Below are 15,901 nucleotides of genomic sequence, written 5' to 3'. Positions count from 1 at the left end.
GGTTTACTCCCCAAATTTTAGCGAACATCCTACTACAAGTATAGAAGGCACGTAGTGGTTTTCGTCTGTTTCCTACCTATCCCTCTGCCAGGACAGTTATGACTCGATAATATGATCTATAGATTTGGCCCTCTTCGACAACTTCAGGGGGTTCGCGTCCAAAGACGAGACTCTAAAATCCGGTATCTTATATCTTCAAGTGAAAATCACCAACTCCGTCTTACTGGAGTCAGCCCATCCCGATCGTTGACATCAACTTATTTTGTCTCAGTAGCAAAATTTATTTTCGCGAAAAGTTCATCAAAACTTTATTTTCATAGAAAATTGCGTCAAAATATCGATTTTTATATAAAATTTTTACTAAAATTGGATTTTCGTAGAAAAATTTTAAAATGAAATCGATTTTCATAGAACATTTTGCCAAAGGTACGTTTTCATAAAAATTTTCATCGAAATTTGATTTACTGAGAACATTTATCTGAGGCTCTACATGCAGATAATCAGAGAGTTGTTGTAGCAGTGTGTTGTACACTGAAGCGGCAGCCCTTGCCGATGAAGGAAGCCATCGGGTCAATCCGGTCCTTACAACCGACTGCCATGGGATTGATAATCAGAGAGTCATAGCCTGGAGTGATGGGAGTTAGACGTTCTTACGCCAACAAATACACACAAAATTTATGATAAATATTGGGTTGCCCAAAAAGTAATTGCGGATTTTTCATATAGTCGGCGTTGACCAATTTTTTCACAGCTTGTGACTCTGTAATTGCATTCTTTCTTCTGTCAGTTATCAGCTGTTACTTTTAGCTTGCTTTAGAAAAAAAGTGTAAAAAAAGTATATTTGATTAAAGTTCATTCTAAGTTTTATTAAAAATGCATTTACTTTCTTTTAAAAAATCCGCAATTACTTTTTGGGCAACCCAATATTTCACAGACACATTTATAGGATCCTTGGTATTGAACGTGAGACTTATCGGTGATCCAAGTATTGGTTTAGACTCCACATTAGGGTATTGCCCGCTAAAGGGTCGGGTCCACAGGTTACGGATAGCGGAATACTCCATACGAAGTAGCTGCAACTGCAGCCGCGGACAATCAGCAGTATCGAACGGAGAGTCTTACTAAGAGGCCGGACGGCAACGGCTCTGACAAGTTATTGGCATTTTGAGTTCTACATTAGATTCTATTTAATCGAGCCTTATTGTACTGCCTCGTAGGATTCCTATTTCTTTCCTCGATTTTTTAATTATTTATACATACAAATAATTATCACAACATGTTTTTCATACATGCAATATTTCTCAATAGAAAAGTTTATTTTTAATAAATTATTTAAATACACTTTAAAGCCATGGTTGGGAATTTCAAAAATTTGTTTACTTTTATTTTTTTTTTGTTCTTTTTTTATTCTAAATACATATACCAGATTCATTTTTTTCTGTTCCTATTGTATCGTCCTGTTTACAGCATCAAATGCCTCATTTTTATGATCACTAACATTTGGACGAGCCTCATATGTGCATATTGTAACACCATGATGATGGGCTTCACTGAATTCACCTCGTAGACCTAAAAGAAAAAAAAAAAACAAAACAATAAATTGCTATTATAAATAGTACAGATAAGCTTTTATCCATTTCTGACAAAATTGCAAATTTTGCCTCAAGAACATTCCACTAAGGAACAGGGGTAAACTTCTCACATATCAATGAGTGCAGTCCGATTCAAGTTTAAGCGCAATGATAAGGGGCCTACTTTTTATAGCTGAGTTCGATCGGCGTGCCGCAGTGCGACACCTCTTTGGAGAGAAGTTTTACATGGCATAGTACCTCACAAATGTTGGAGGGGAAAACCACCGCTGTAAATTTTTTCTGAAGGTGTTGCCAGGATTCGAACCCAGGCGTTCAGCGTCGTAGGCGGGCATGCTAACCCGGGTAAGGTAAATTTCTTCAGGTACAATGGGAGGCGGTCGTTCTCCAAGGACTACATTCACCCTGTAGCTTTTTACCGCATCTGCATGAATGTTGTCTAGACCTGCATGATATGCCGCTTGATTTAGATTTTCTCTCTGGTAGCGCTGAACCTCTAGCTCTAGATCATGTAGATGTACCTTAAGGCTTCTGGGCGGTGGAAATCCATACACAAGATGATGATTGGATGGTCTCTGCGATAACAGCCCAAAGGTATTGCTTAGACAGCAGCCGTCGCGGGCGGCATTTTGACAGATCTGAATATTATAATTCCACGCGTGTCACAGAGCAGTGTGTTGTACACTGAGTCGGCAGCTCTTGCCGATGAAGAACTCCGTTGGGTCAATGCGACACGTACAATCGGCTGCCATGTAATTGCATTTGTTGTTGTTGTAGCCACATTTTCATGTGGAGGTGGTGATCACCGCAGGTGAGCAAGCTCGTTCCGTTCTATACGATCGATCGCTACGGGAACATGACGGTTATAGGTTATTAAAAAGCGCCTATAACTCGCCTTGTCATATCAAGCATCATTGGCACTCCATATTTAAGCAAGTACCGGTGGCGCCCGGCCATGCACTGAGACTCTCCACTAGATACCGCTGATTGTCCGTGACTACAGTTACAGCTACTCCTTAGGGAGTATTCTACTATTCGCAACCATTGGACGCACCCGCTAGCTCCCAGCTACGTTTTTCGTGATAACGAAAAACACTACAAATATTGGATCTCAAGTTCCAGTCTATGTGATGCCTATAGTTATCCAGTTTTGAGCCTCTGAGTTGTTCAAAATACTGGCTCCTTGGATATGGGAGATATTCTCTGCTTGAATTAGTATATCGTTTAAATCTGGATAAGGGAAAAAGTTTCACATTTCGTACTCCTCTTTTATTGTTCCTTTATTATCACAAGTTTGCCCCTGTTCCTTAGTGGAATGTTCATGGCCAAAATTTGCATTTGTTATCACAATGGACTATGCTGTCTTAATAAATCAGATTGCAGACTGTATTTATAATCAAATCTAAAGTCGTTGGTATTCTCAAATATGTTCATATTTCTATACATACCTATATAATAAATCTTTGTATTATCTTCACCAAAGTTCGAAGGGAAGTGTATTGACAAATGATGAACAGATGAAAAGGTAACTACTCTGTAATAAAAGAATTTTATGACATATTATAGAAATTTTAAATATTTTTATAATGCCAAAAAATGTATTAAATATATGAGCGGAATGGAGTTGATTAATTATAACGACTATAATAATAACATACTTGGGGGAATATTCCACTTCACCTCTACTATCTCGTGTTAGTTCGAATTCTTGATCAGCTTTAGATTGGGCATCATCAAATGTCATTTTTGGGCGATTTTTAAACCTTTAACAAAAAATGTGGATAATCTGATATTAATTTTACAATTTCCCCAACAAACAAAATGCCATAAACGGATTCTTACAATCTCATTTTACTAGGATGTGAATCATCATTGGCACCAGCTACTATAATGCCTTTTAGTTTTATGTTGCCAGTAAATGGTATATTAAACAATAGTTCCTCATCTGCATCGCTTTGAACATACTAGGAGATATATAAAAAAATCTAAATAAATCACTAATTTGTTGCATTGATTTGTGTGCCTACCTTTGTTACATCCAACCTTTCTTCGTAGGGCTTGAAAACTTTTTTACCATCGCCATCACATTCCTCATTCAAACATTCCATATTTTCCATGTCGATTTTTTGATATAAGCTGTATTCAATTCCCATTTCGAGAGCATGATCTACATCTGTGGCTTCGTGGCCGCAACCATGGCCATGGTTATGGGAGTGACCAGACATGCTAAAAATTGATAAAAAAAAATATAAGCACTAAGTTATTTGATCATATAAAAATCACAAAAAATGTTTACTCTCCATGTAATAGAGGAGTAACATATATGGTTATTGTATTATTCTGTGTCTTTATGGTTCCAGGCTCTGAGGTGCCCATAGTTATCCTGTTCCGGGTAAAGTCAGTATTATTAAATCTAACACTTGCCATACCATCGACCGAGTGTTTTTAATCTATTGACTCGCCAGATAAGCCATGGGCAGCAGCAAATTGCTGTTCTGACTTGCGGCAGTTTGTCTTCCTGCATGAAACTACCGGCCTTTAAGCGGATACATTTTCCGCTTCCAACGGCATTGCTGTTGGGTTTGTGACAGCAGAAACGCGCTTACCCTTCAAAAGACTTTTGTCGTAGAAACTATTAATTCTCTAAACTTAGTCTACTTCCAAACTTATCCAATCCCCAAAATATTCCAATTTCGCAGACTCACTTTTTATCCTGTACGATGTTACTTTTTGTTTTTGTTTTGATCTAAAAGTCGATTTTTGACTAATCGATTAATCGACTATTTGTTTAAGAAATCGAAGTCGACTTCTGGTGGTTAAGTCGACCTTAAAGTAAAAAAGGTTTAATCGTTAATTTACGATTAGGATTAAAATGTCGGTAAATGCTTTAAGATGTCGGTGAACATTCCATTAAAGGGCATATGTATAAAAAACCAGTAAGGAAAGGCAAAAGTCTGGCGGTGCCGACTGTATGATACCCTATACTACTCTGTAGGTACAAAGTGGAAGCTATCTCTAATTCTGAACCAATTTTGATGGACCTCGGTGAATGTTTTCAGATGGGTTATGAAACAATCCGTATCAAATATAACAAATATATTCAAACTATAATACATACAGTTGACAAATGACAATTCGATGGCAGCCGGTTGTGCCTACCGGATTGACCCCATGGATTCCCTCGTCGGCAAGGGCTGCCGTCTCAGTGTACAAAACTGCTAAAAAAACAACAAATAACAACATTATTGCAAATTACCCAAAATCTGACGAACATATATGTGGGAGCTATATCTAAATCTGAACTGATTTCTTTCAAATTTCTTAGATATTGTGGTAGTTGTCGAGGAAAGCGTTGTGGAAAATTTTGTCCCACATTCAGAAGTTGAAAACACGGCTATTTCACACTTTTTAACATCCCTATCGTAATAATTGTGAATTGAAGATCTATTGTGAATGTTTATTTTGCCGGTCACCAGTGCTGCCCAGTCTCAGTGTTATAATATTAAATGGGTACATTACACTTGATGATTTGTCAAACATTTCATTGGATGATGCACGAGTTGTTATGATACTATGGCTGAATTATTTAAAGTAGAGGTGTGCCTGATTTTTCATTCATACTCACGTACGCTCACGAGAAATCTTACTTACGCACGCTTAGAGGCAAAAATTATTCCCACACACGGCTCACGAGTCACAAAACGCTCTTGACTCACAAGAAAATCACGACCAAAGTGTAACGGCCGTATTAACGAAAAGGAGGAATACGGCCGTTCTGGAGACTTTATAAACTACTAATAGGCATTTGCACCAAAAACCGTATTCACAAACCATTAATAGCCTATTAAGAGTTTAAGATTAGTTCAGTGAGCAAAAGTTATTGTAGGTTCTGACCATCTTTAACCTAATAATAACCTCACTTATTGTAATTTCTGCATGCACTCGTAAGGCTGATTTAAAAAGGTGGTCTCGCGCGAAGGGCTGTTTACAGCCGGTCAGGCTGTTTTCCATCGTTTTCATATGGATTTAGTTGATCCAATTGAAAACAGCCGGTAAATGGCGCTAATTTGGAGAACCCAACCTGATCAGAAAGAGGACAGAGTGGTCTAAATTGATCATATAGCATTTATCTTCGTTATGACTCCGTTGCGGTTTTTTGCGGTATTTTTTAACTTTCCCACTCTAAAACGGGCCTTAACAATAATTTTCAAAAACACCAGTTCTCGGAGCTGTGTAGGGCGATTTAAGAGAAATTTTGTTGGCACACTTACTTAAACTCAAAAATTTGATATCAGAATGTGAGGTGGGGTGTCTAGGATGGCCGCCCACTCCCGAAACTAGCCAAACGAATTTATAGACTAGTCACTACAATATGGGTATCAAATTAAAGGTATTTGAAAGTAGAAAGCGAACCTGATATCCAATTGTTGGACTAAGTGTTTCGTGGTCATCTCACCCCCCAAAAAAACCCCTCAAATCTGACATGTTTACTGACCTTTGCAATGTGGGGTTTAAATAAGAGGTATTTGAGAGTAGAAAAAAACCCACAGGAAAATTGGAATACATTTTCAACTGAAATAAGGCAGAAATTTCCAAATTTAGAGTACTATTCTCCAAAATAGCATTTTCGGGCGCAGCAGGGCGGGCCGGGCTCAGCTAGTCTTATGTATAAAAATCAATTTGTGTTTGTTTGTTCCGTATTAACTCAAAAACGTCTGAACCGTTTACCTTGAAATGTTCACAGATTGTGTAGGTTGGTCTGGATGGCTATATAATTTTTTGATATCGGAAGGGGGGCGGACCCTCCCCCTTATGCAAAAAACACCACCCAAAATCAAAGGTAAACCGATCAGGACAATATGGGTATCAAATGAAAGGTATTGGAGAGTAGAATACGAATATGGTATTAAAGTTTGATTCTAAGTACCCATCGGGCCGCCCCAACCCCAAAACTCCGCCAAAGAGATATATTGGACGTTCATGTCAATATGGGGCTCAAATGAAAGGTATTCGAGAGTAGATTACGAATATGAGATACAAAATCAGATCGAAGTATAGGGGGTCACCCTACCCCTCAAAAAACGCCCCAAATGGGCATATAGGACTCGGTTTGTTTGTCTGTTCCGTAGAATCAAAAACGACTGAACCGATATCCTTAAAATTTTCACAGATTGTGTATGTTTTTGTGGAAGGAAATATAGGCTATATAATTTTAAGATATCGGATGGGGCCAAAGTGAACTGATAGGCACAGCATGGGTATACAATGAAAGGAATTGGAGACTAAACAAGTAAAAGCGTGCTAAGTTCGGCCGGGCCGAATCTTATATACCCTCCACAATGGATCGCATTTGTCGAGTTCTTTTCCCGGCATCTCTTCTTGGGCAAAACAGGATATAAGAAAAGATTTGCTCTGCTATTAGAGCGATATCAAGATATGATCTTGTTTTGACCACAATTAAATTATATGTTGCAATTCTTATTCAGCCAATTCGAATAAGAATTGCGCCCTTTGGGGGCTCAAGAAGAAAAATAGAGAGATCGATTTATATGGGAGCTGTATCGTTCTATAGACCGATTGTCATGAGAGAATCCGTCGTACAAAATTTCAGGCAAATCGGATAATAATTGCGACCTCTACAGGCTCAAGAAGTCAAGATCCCAGATCGGTTTATATGGCAGCTATATCATACTTGGCACGGTTGTTTAAACCATACTTGGCACGGTTGTTGGATATCATAACAAAACACGTCGTGCCAAAATTCATTCAAATCGGATGAGAATTGCGTCCTCTAGAGGCTCAAGAAGTCAAGACCCAAGATCGGTTTACATGACAGCTATATCAGGTTATGGACCGATTTGACCCATACTTGGCACAGTTGTTGGATATCATAATAAAACACGTCGTGCAAAATTTCATTCCAATCGGATAAGAATTGCGCACTCTAGAGGCTCAAGAAGTCAAGACCCTAGATCGGTTTATATGACAGCTATATCAGGTTATGGACCGATTTGACCCATACTTGGCACAGTTGTTGGATATCATAAAAAAACACGTCGTGCAAAATTTCATTCCAATCGGATAAGAATTGCGCACTCTAGAGGCTCAAGAAGTCAAGACCCAAGATCGGTTTACATGGCAGCTATATAAGGTTATCAACCGATTCGAACCATACTTGGTACAGTTTTTGGATATCATATCAAAACACGTCGTGCAAAATTTCATTCCAATCGGATAAGAATTGCGCACTCTAGAGGCTCAAGAAGTCAAGACCCAAGATCGGTTTATATGGCAGCTATATCAAAACATGAACCGATATGTCCCATTTACAATACCAACCGACCTACACTAATAAGAAGTATTTGTGCCAAATTTTAAGCGGCTAGCTTTACTCCTTCGGAAGTTAGCGTGCTTTCGACAGACAGACGGACGGACGGACATGGCTAGATCGACATAAAAATTCACGACGATCAAGAATATATATACTTTATGGGGTCTCAGACGAATATTTCGAGTAGTTACAAACAGAATGACGAAATTAGTATACCCCCCATCCTATGGTGGAGGGTATAAAAACGAATATCGTATTAATATTTGGGTCCAAGTACTCAGCGGGCTGCCCCAACCCCAAACAGATATATTCGACGTTCATGTCAATATGGGACTCAAATGCAAAATATTCGACAGCAGATTACAAATAAGGCATAGAAATGTAGGTCTGAGTAATGGGAGGTCACCCCACGCCCAAAAACCCCCATATGGGCACATTAGCCGACCATTGATATCCAATTTTTGAGCTAAGTGTTTGGGGGTGCGCCCTAATTAACCCCCTAAGCTGAGTTTCATTTCATAACGAATTTGATATCGGTGCCGGTGGCCGCCCCATCCCCAAAATACCCTTCAAACGGTTAATATTTACCGACCATGGCAATATGGGGCTCAAATCAAAGGGATTTGGTAGTGGAGCCCGAATTTGATATCCATTTTTTTTTTATTCTTAGATGCCATCCCTTCCCTAAAAAGCACTTCTCTTACCCTAATTTTCAAAAACACCAGATCACGGAGATTGGTAATGTGATTTGTTCGAAATTTTTTTTGCACTCTCACTCGTGGTGACTACCAAAAACGAAACATGATTTCTATTGTTGGAGTCGGGTGCCTCGGGGGTCGCCCCAAACCTGCAAAATGGATGTATAGACCAATCACAACAATATAGATCTCAAACAAAAGGTGCTTGAGAGAAAAAACGAATTTGATATCAAATTGAAGGGTCATCGGATGTATTTACCGACCATGGTAATATGTGACTTATATAAAAGCTATTTGAGAGTAGAGTACGAAATTGATACTCATTTTCGGTACAAAGACTCTGGAGTCCACCCTACCCTCAAACATAACTTATTTACCGATCATACTAATATGGGGCTTATATAAAATTTATTTGAATTATTTTTTTAAAATGAAATTCTGGCCAAATTTTCTTAAAAAAAAATTTTATAAGTGAAAAAAAATTTTATTTTTTTTTATCAATTAAAACTACACTTTTATGGTTTGTTTCACTATTTTATTTCATTTAACAAACTTTCGGAATTTGGAATTTGAATTCTTGTTTTTAGGAGGGTATTAGGTAGTAGGTTTTCATTTGGGAGTTGGTTTTCTTGGGAAGTTTCGTTTTTCTATCATTACGGTATTCATCTGCGACCTTTCATCTACAGACTGGACTTCCTTAGGTATGTGATATAAAATTCTTAATTTGTTAAATTCTCTTTAGTATTATTCTGCTTTGCTCTGTTTCAATTTGGATTTTCGGCCGCTGGTTTCCTCTTCCTTAATCCTTAAAGGTTTATACTGTTTCTTCTTTCTCTATATATGTATGTATAAGTGTGTGTGTGTGTGAGAGTTTGTATATATTTGCATTTTTGTATATATATATACTGATGATGATCATGAACTGTTTTAAAGTCATGCAAGTAAATGTTTCTTTAGTTTTTCGTTTTTCTTTCACTAAATTATGGCTCGATTAAATACAATCTTCTAAATTGCTGTTTATGTTGGAATTAGATTTAGTTTTATATCAATTGCATAATTGATTGATTGATTGGTTTGTTTGATAACTAAACAAAAAAATTTAGTTAGATATGTGCTAAAACACATAAACAATAATATTCTGCAGATGAGGGCTATTTATGGTCTAGCCTCCATTTCTAACAAATCATCAAGCGGAGGGGTCTAAATTCAAAGGATTGTTCACTGATCTATGTCAGATATTTGTAAAATGTTGGTAAACAAAAATTTTCTTGAAACTCTAAAATGTTTTCAAAATCATTACTGACAGCTTTCTTCCAGGATTCACTAAAAGAAGGTTAGGTCACATGCGAAAACATAAAGTGGATAGGCCCCATGAACATCATTAGGGATGTCAAGTCTGCCGATTGAAAATTTCATCATATATGAGAAACCGTTAATAAAGAAAGAATGTAAAAAGAGAACAAGTTGATATCCTCAATGCCAAGTACTGTCAAAAATTAAGAGCAAGTAAGAGCGTGCTAAGTTCGGTCGGGCCGAAGGTTATATACCCTTCGCCATGGATCGCATTTGTCGAGTTCTATGCGCGGTATCTCTTTTTTTGCAAACAAAGAATATTGAATAAGAACTGTTATGCTATTGGAGCTATATCAATAATGAATGCTGAACATTGTAGAAGTCATTGTGTGAATTGCGCCTTGTACGGGCTCAAGAAGCAAAATTGGGAGATAGATTTATATGTGAGCTGTATCAAGCTATTGATCGATTCAGACCATATTAGACACGTATGCTGAAGGTCATGAGAGTAGCCGTTGTACAAAATTTCTGCCAAATCGGATGAGATTTGCGCCCTCCAGAGGCTCAAGAAGTCAAGATCCCAGACCGGTTTATTTGGCAGCTATATCAGGTTATCTACCGATTTGCGCCATACCTAGCACAGTTATTGGAAGTCATAACAAAACACCTCATGCAAAATTTCAGCCAAATCGGATGAGAATTGCGGGCTCTATTGGCTCAAGAAGTCAAGATCCAAGATCGGTTTATATGACAGCTATACCAGACTACGAACCGATTTGAGTCATACTTAACACAGTTGTTGGAAGTGATACTGAAACACTACGAGCAAAATTTCAGTCAAATCGGACGAGAATTGCGCCCTCTACAGGCTCAAGAAGTCAAGACCCAAGATCGGTTTATATGGCAGCTATATCAAAACATGGATCGATTTGGCCCATTTACAATCCCAACCGACCTACACTAATAAAAAGTAGTTGTGCAAAATTTCAAGCGGCTAGCTTAACTCCTTCGAAAGTTAGCGTGCTTTCTACAAACGGACGGACGGACATGGCTAGATCGACTTAAAATGACATGACGATCAAGAATATATATACTTTATGGGGTCTCAGACGCATATTTCGAAGTGTTACAAACAGAATGACGAAATTAGTATACCCCCATCCTATGTATTTCGGCTGATCGCTTGGCTTAACCTTATTCAGTAAATCCTTGGAAGTTATGAGCAAAGTCTTTTCTTATTTAGGCAAATTTTGCCTAAGCTTATAACATTATTATTATTGATTATTGACCGTATAATTCGTCGAAGAATACCGCTGATGAAGGTATGGACTCCCAGAAACTGAAGTCCGGTTACTCTTTCGACCAAAAAAATTTTGAAAACATTTTATTATTAAATAAATTCACCCTCGGTTGGCAATAAATAAATAAGTTGGGCAACCATTGGTTTGGTTGTTATTCCTTCTCTCTTACTGCCCTAAGGAGAGTTAGAGGACTTATTGAGCACTGTTTCAAAACAAAAGCGTGCTTTACACCGTTCTCAATAGTAGGTGGGTATGTAAAGCACCATAATCAATTTGACAAATGTGTTTATGAAGATACATGGCATATCAGAAATCATGATCCACCGTGCCAGTCAACGTGTTTTGAATAGCAGCACACACTTGCAAAACTTTTATAAGTTCTTTGCTTTGCTATTCTTTGAATAGAAGGCATTGAGTATGATCTCGAGCTAGAATATTGTTCGAAAAATCACGAAAAGATTTAAAAGATCAAAGTAACTAATACTCTTAGATTTAAGCTTTTAAACAAAAAATTAACTCCTAAAATTGGAATTTTTTTATTAATATTTAGCAAATGTCTCCATTGTTGCTTATACCTACCACCGAAGGTGTAAAAGAGCAGATGTAAATGGAATTTCTGTATTACAATATGGCTTCCGGAAAGCTAAATCAACAGTCGATGCGATCAGATACGTAACGGAGACAGCCAGAAACGCCATAATGGCAAAGGGCAAAAAATACATCAATCAATTTAGCTAGCTGGAACACATTGTTTTTCATTAAGCAATATAAACGTTCCCGAGTACCTTATAGCAATAATAAAAAGCTATTTCTCGAACGGAGGATTATGCGTCGACATAGATGGTCGTCGTTTCATAGGGTCTTAAACACTTAAAAGCCCCGATTTCGCTTATATTTGGAACAGTGAGTTGCACTAGGCCTCGTTGTCCGGCCTGCACATAGTCCAGATCGGACCATATTTATATATAGCTGTATTATAGACCGATCTGCCGAATTAGGGTTTTAAGCCCATAAAAATCCCATTTGTTACCCGATTGCGCTGAAATTTTAAACATTGAGTTGTACTGGGCATCTCATTGTCCGAACTGAACATTGTCCAGATCGGACCAAATTTGAATGTAGCTGCCATATAGACCTATATACCGATTTAGGCTCTTAAGTCCTTATAAGCCCGTGTTTTCCTGTATCGCTGAAATTTAGAACAGTGAATTGGACTAGATTTCCCGTTGTCCGAACGAAATTTGGTCCAGATATGACCATACTACGAGCTCACTATATCTGGACGAAGCCCACCTTAGTCGCGGAGATCCTGCATCAGGATATTCAACAGAACCAAGTAGACGAAATATAGAACACAAAACAATGCTACAACTACCAAACAACAGTAGAAGCTGTTTTAATGACGTAGAGACGATCTACCACTTTCTTTGTTCAGGTCTGGGTATACAGGGATAATGGGACACAAAGGACTACGAGCTCACTTATGTAAAATCGGTGCGGCAAGTAATAGCATGTGGGCAAGATGATGAGACGTTGTATCATATCCTATGTCAATGCCGGTTTTCGAGGCTAACAGATACCGGCACTTAGGTGGGGACACAATACCAGACATGAACCAACTTAGGGGCGTGGCATGGAAAACAATTAAGGTTTTTGTAAGTAGCACGGAATTCCTAATTTAGATTTTTTTTCGAGGTAACTTTTTTAATATTTAAAGCACACAACAAGTACAACTGGCTTAGGTGTATGTCCATAGTAGCGTTGGGTGGCTTGATATTAGCATCCTCTTTTCAACATAACCTAATGTAGATTTGAAAAAGTTTTATTTGACATATTTGCTTTATAGGACTGTCAAATAAACCTATTTTCAGGCTTCATAAAGTTTTGTGAATAAGGCTGTTTATTTTTAAAGAAAATTTCACGAATTTTTTTATCTTTGTAAATTGTTAACAATCAGCTTCGTAAACGGATGGACGGAGTCAACAGAAATATTAGAAATAAATTGAACAAAACTATCAAACATAATTTTGTTTTTCCCGACCTAAAAAGCCGAAATTATCCGACATGTCATACAAAAAAAAATATAAAATTTTTTTTTTTTACTTTAAAGAAAGTTTTGTTGAAATTTTGCCTTTAGAGAAAATTTTATGATTTTTTTAACACTAACAGATATGATGCTTGAATTGTTTAACACATTTTGCAAACTACAAACTATCTTTCCCTTTACATCACTAGCAAAGTTATTGGGTTAACCAACATTTTACAAATTTCAATTCATTTCAAAGTGACTTTACATTGCCTCATCCGTTCTTCGTTTCTCTAAAAGATTGCCATGATTTGAAATCCATGATAGGTTTTTGTTTCTCTGACTTTGGATTTTATTTGTTTTTTTTTTTTATTTCGGAGTATTTTTATTGTTGTTGATGTTCTAAATCTAAAAATTATCGAAAATAATAATAAACCTAAGTTAAATGTCTTCACATTATAAATCTACACAAAATTAACATTAAATATATTTATATATATATATATAATGTATATTATCATATATGGTATGTATAATAATAATAATAATAGTAATAATATTAATTATTTATTTCTGTATGTATACGTATTGGTTTCGGTTTTTTGTTTGTTTTGTCTTGTCTTGTCTTTAAAATGCATACAATTAGTAAAATAATCTCTAAACTATACACAAAAAAAGCTTGAAGCCTTCTAACAATCTCTCCATTTGTTTGGTTGTATTTTTATATAATTTTTGTTTTTATTATTTTTATAAAATTATAATCAAAATATATCTGTAGATCGTCTATGTATGTCTTCCTCTTCGCTCTATCTCTTCTTACAAAAAAAGAAAAAAGTTTAATGATAAAATTCAATTATATTTTCTGCAATTTCTTCTTATTTTTGATTTTTTTTCTTTAAGGGAAATTTCACTCTATTTTCATGGGTCAATTTTTTTGGTTTTTTCTATCAAAAGGGATTATTTATGGATTTTTGTGTGTGTTTTTTTTTTCCAAAAATTCTCATTTTCCTCTTGTGGCTGATAGCCTATAGCTTGCTGATTTGCTGCTTTATCTACTTGAGTTTATTTAGGCAATTCATAAAACTGGACGGGAAGCGCTTTGGGCGTTATTATCTCATCATCAAAATCTTCATCGTGTATAGAATAGTCTCCACCACCTCCGCCGCCACCATGACCACCGCCTTGTTCGTTATCGAATTCATTGGGCACAATTTCCACATCGGTGGGTGTGCCCAGAGTTGAGGAGCGACCATTGTTACCACCAGCATAATTTGTTCTTGACTTGTGTTTGATGACATATTCGCGTAAGAGATGTGAGTAGAGTATATCATCGATGTAGAACATGGTGCCCAAATTATAAACGAAAACTTCACTTTCCGTTATTTTGGCATTATTAATGCTGGTGGCATTACTACCGGGATTTCGAGTGACTTTAATATGACCACCACCTATTGTCTCGAACACTTCATTATCCTTGAGATCGCGATTATAGAGTCGTCCTTTAACGAAATGATTTAAAAGCATTTTGACGCCTCGCTGCGATGCCTAGAAGGGAGATGAAAAATATTTAAAAGACATTACAAGACTATTATAATTATTATAGGGAAAAATAAAGACAGTAGCTAAACTTTCGTCTACCGGTCTTAATTGAAGTCAACTCCTTAACAGGATTAGCACAAACCTTGGCGCCTGACTTCGCCCTTCCGTTCGTTTGTTTTATCAAGAAACTATTGTTCAATGTTATTCATTTCAACATATTGAACTAGTTCTGTTAGATAGGTCAATCAGTTAGTTCATTAGGTCACTGCAGCATCCAAGGCGCTATGCTCTGAACAAATCTTTACATTGATGCTGAAGAACCTGAATGTACCGGGAGACGAAAGCTTGATGAAGATCCTTGGCCTGTCTTTGGACACACTTAAGGTCAAAACAGAATGAGCGTGTTGAGATTTTTTTTTGAGCGTTGCCTTGAAAAATGCAACTCTTTAAACAAATTCCACAAAAACAATGCGCAAAAGTTAAACAAATTTTTAATAAAAACTTCGACGACATTTGCCAACAAATTTTCAGCCTCATTATACATGTGGTCAAGTAAGACGGCAGCTAAGTGTGAGAGCCGATGGCGTAACAACTTATTTGTCAGCCCTTGGGTGCACAACAGCACAAGCTACTGCAATTTGTGACAGCGTCAGAAATAGGAACAGGGTCGTTAAGTCGCGTGTCAGCGCCACTTGGGTTGCTGCCAAAGAACAACATATAACAGTTGACCGGTCGGTAGTGAACTACGCAGTGCCAGTATAGTGGAATAAGATAATGCAGCATTACAACGGGCTGTCTCCTCAAAACAACCTCATATAGACTACCTCCATCAGCGGCCATCCAAATTGTCATCTTGTAGATAGGCAACCACCGCCCAGAGAAGTCAAGGAACCTCTATGTCAAGCAGCTTATCTGGCGTCTAAATAGAATTCAAAAGGAAATGGTACGGGAAGCGGTAAATAACAATAGAGTGTATGCCGTTTTTGGAGAGCAACAACCATCCATAGCACCTGAAGAAGTTAATATCCCCCGGCAAACCAGAGTGGTTCTTGGTTAACAAGTTTTCGGCGAATGCAGTCGTCTCAACTCCTACTTCAAACGACTCCACTCACCTTTTTATATGC

The 15,901-nt window shown here is 37.3% G+C and overlaps 2 protein-coding genes across 7 annotated transcripts in view; both read right to left on the bottom strand.

Annotated features, from left to right (window-relative positions):
• Nucleotides 1-1,355: 1,355 nt before the first annotated feature.
• LOC106084887 (PITH domain-containing protein CG6153) lies at nt 1,356-4,366 on the bottom strand. Of its 3 annotated transcripts, none has more exons than XM_013248835.2 (6): nt 4,295-4,366; nt 3,617-3,815; nt 3,432-3,553; nt 3,248-3,352; nt 3,038-3,123; nt 1,356-1,569 (listed from the first exon to the last, which is right to left on the bottom strand). In XM_013248835.2, the coding sequence occupies exons 2-6, from the start codon at nt 3,812-3,814 to the stop codon at nt 1,445-1,447; spliced, it is 636 nt and encodes a 211-aa protein (XP_013104289.1). In that variant the 5' UTR covers nt 3,815; nt 4,295-4,366; the 3' UTR covers nt 1,356-1,444. The 3 variants fall into 3 exon arrangements, with proteins under 3 accessions (XP_013104289.1, XP_013104288.1, XP_013104290.2); XM_013248834.2 differs by lacking the exon at nt 4,295-4,366 and adding an exon at nt 4,196-4,288; XM_013248836.2 differs by lacking the exon at nt 4,295-4,366 and adding an exon at nt 4,019-4,128.
• A 9,707-nt stretch (nt 4,367-14,073) lies between these two features.
• The window catches only part of LOC106084900 (uncharacterized), a 45,920-nt gene continuing 44,092 nt past the window's right edge, over nt 14,074-15,901 (bottom strand). For all 4 annotated transcript variants that reach the window (XM_013248864.2, XM_013248863.2, XM_013248862.2 and 1 more), the window contains exon 8: nt 14,074-14,783. In XM_013248864.2, coding sequence (XP_013104318.1) covers nt 14,301-14,783 — 483 coding nt within the window. In that variant the 3' untranslated portion in view covers nt 14,074-14,300. The remainder of the gene's footprint in view (nt 14,784-15,901) is intronic.

The sequence above is a fragment of the Stomoxys calcitrans genome, chromosome 3 (genome assembly GCF_963082655.1).
Source record: "Stomoxys calcitrans chromosome 3, idStoCalc2.1, whole genome shotgun sequence".
NCBI lineage: Eukaryota > Metazoa > Arthropoda > Insecta > Diptera > Muscidae > Stomoxys > Stomoxys calcitrans.
Note: the sequence above shows the minus strand (reverse complement) of the source record. Positions and strands in the feature narration are given on the sequence as shown.

What these genes read in the sequence shown, in the direction of transcription:
- LOC106084887 (XM_013248836.2), bottom strand. Translation starts at nt 4,113, where the DNA reads ATGCAGGAAGACAAACTGCCGCAAGTCAGAACAGCAATTTGCTGCTGC. An exon ending in AAAGGTTGGATGTAACAAAG is followed by an intron (nt 3,554 to 3,616) that starts GTAGGCACACAA and finishes TATATCTCCTAG; the next exon opens with TATGTTCAAAGCGATGCAGA. An exon ending in CATCCTAGTAAAATGAGATT is followed by an intron (nt 3,353 to 3,431) that starts GTAAGAATCCGT and finishes TTTTTGTTAAAG; the next exon opens with GTTTAAAAATCGCCCAAAAA.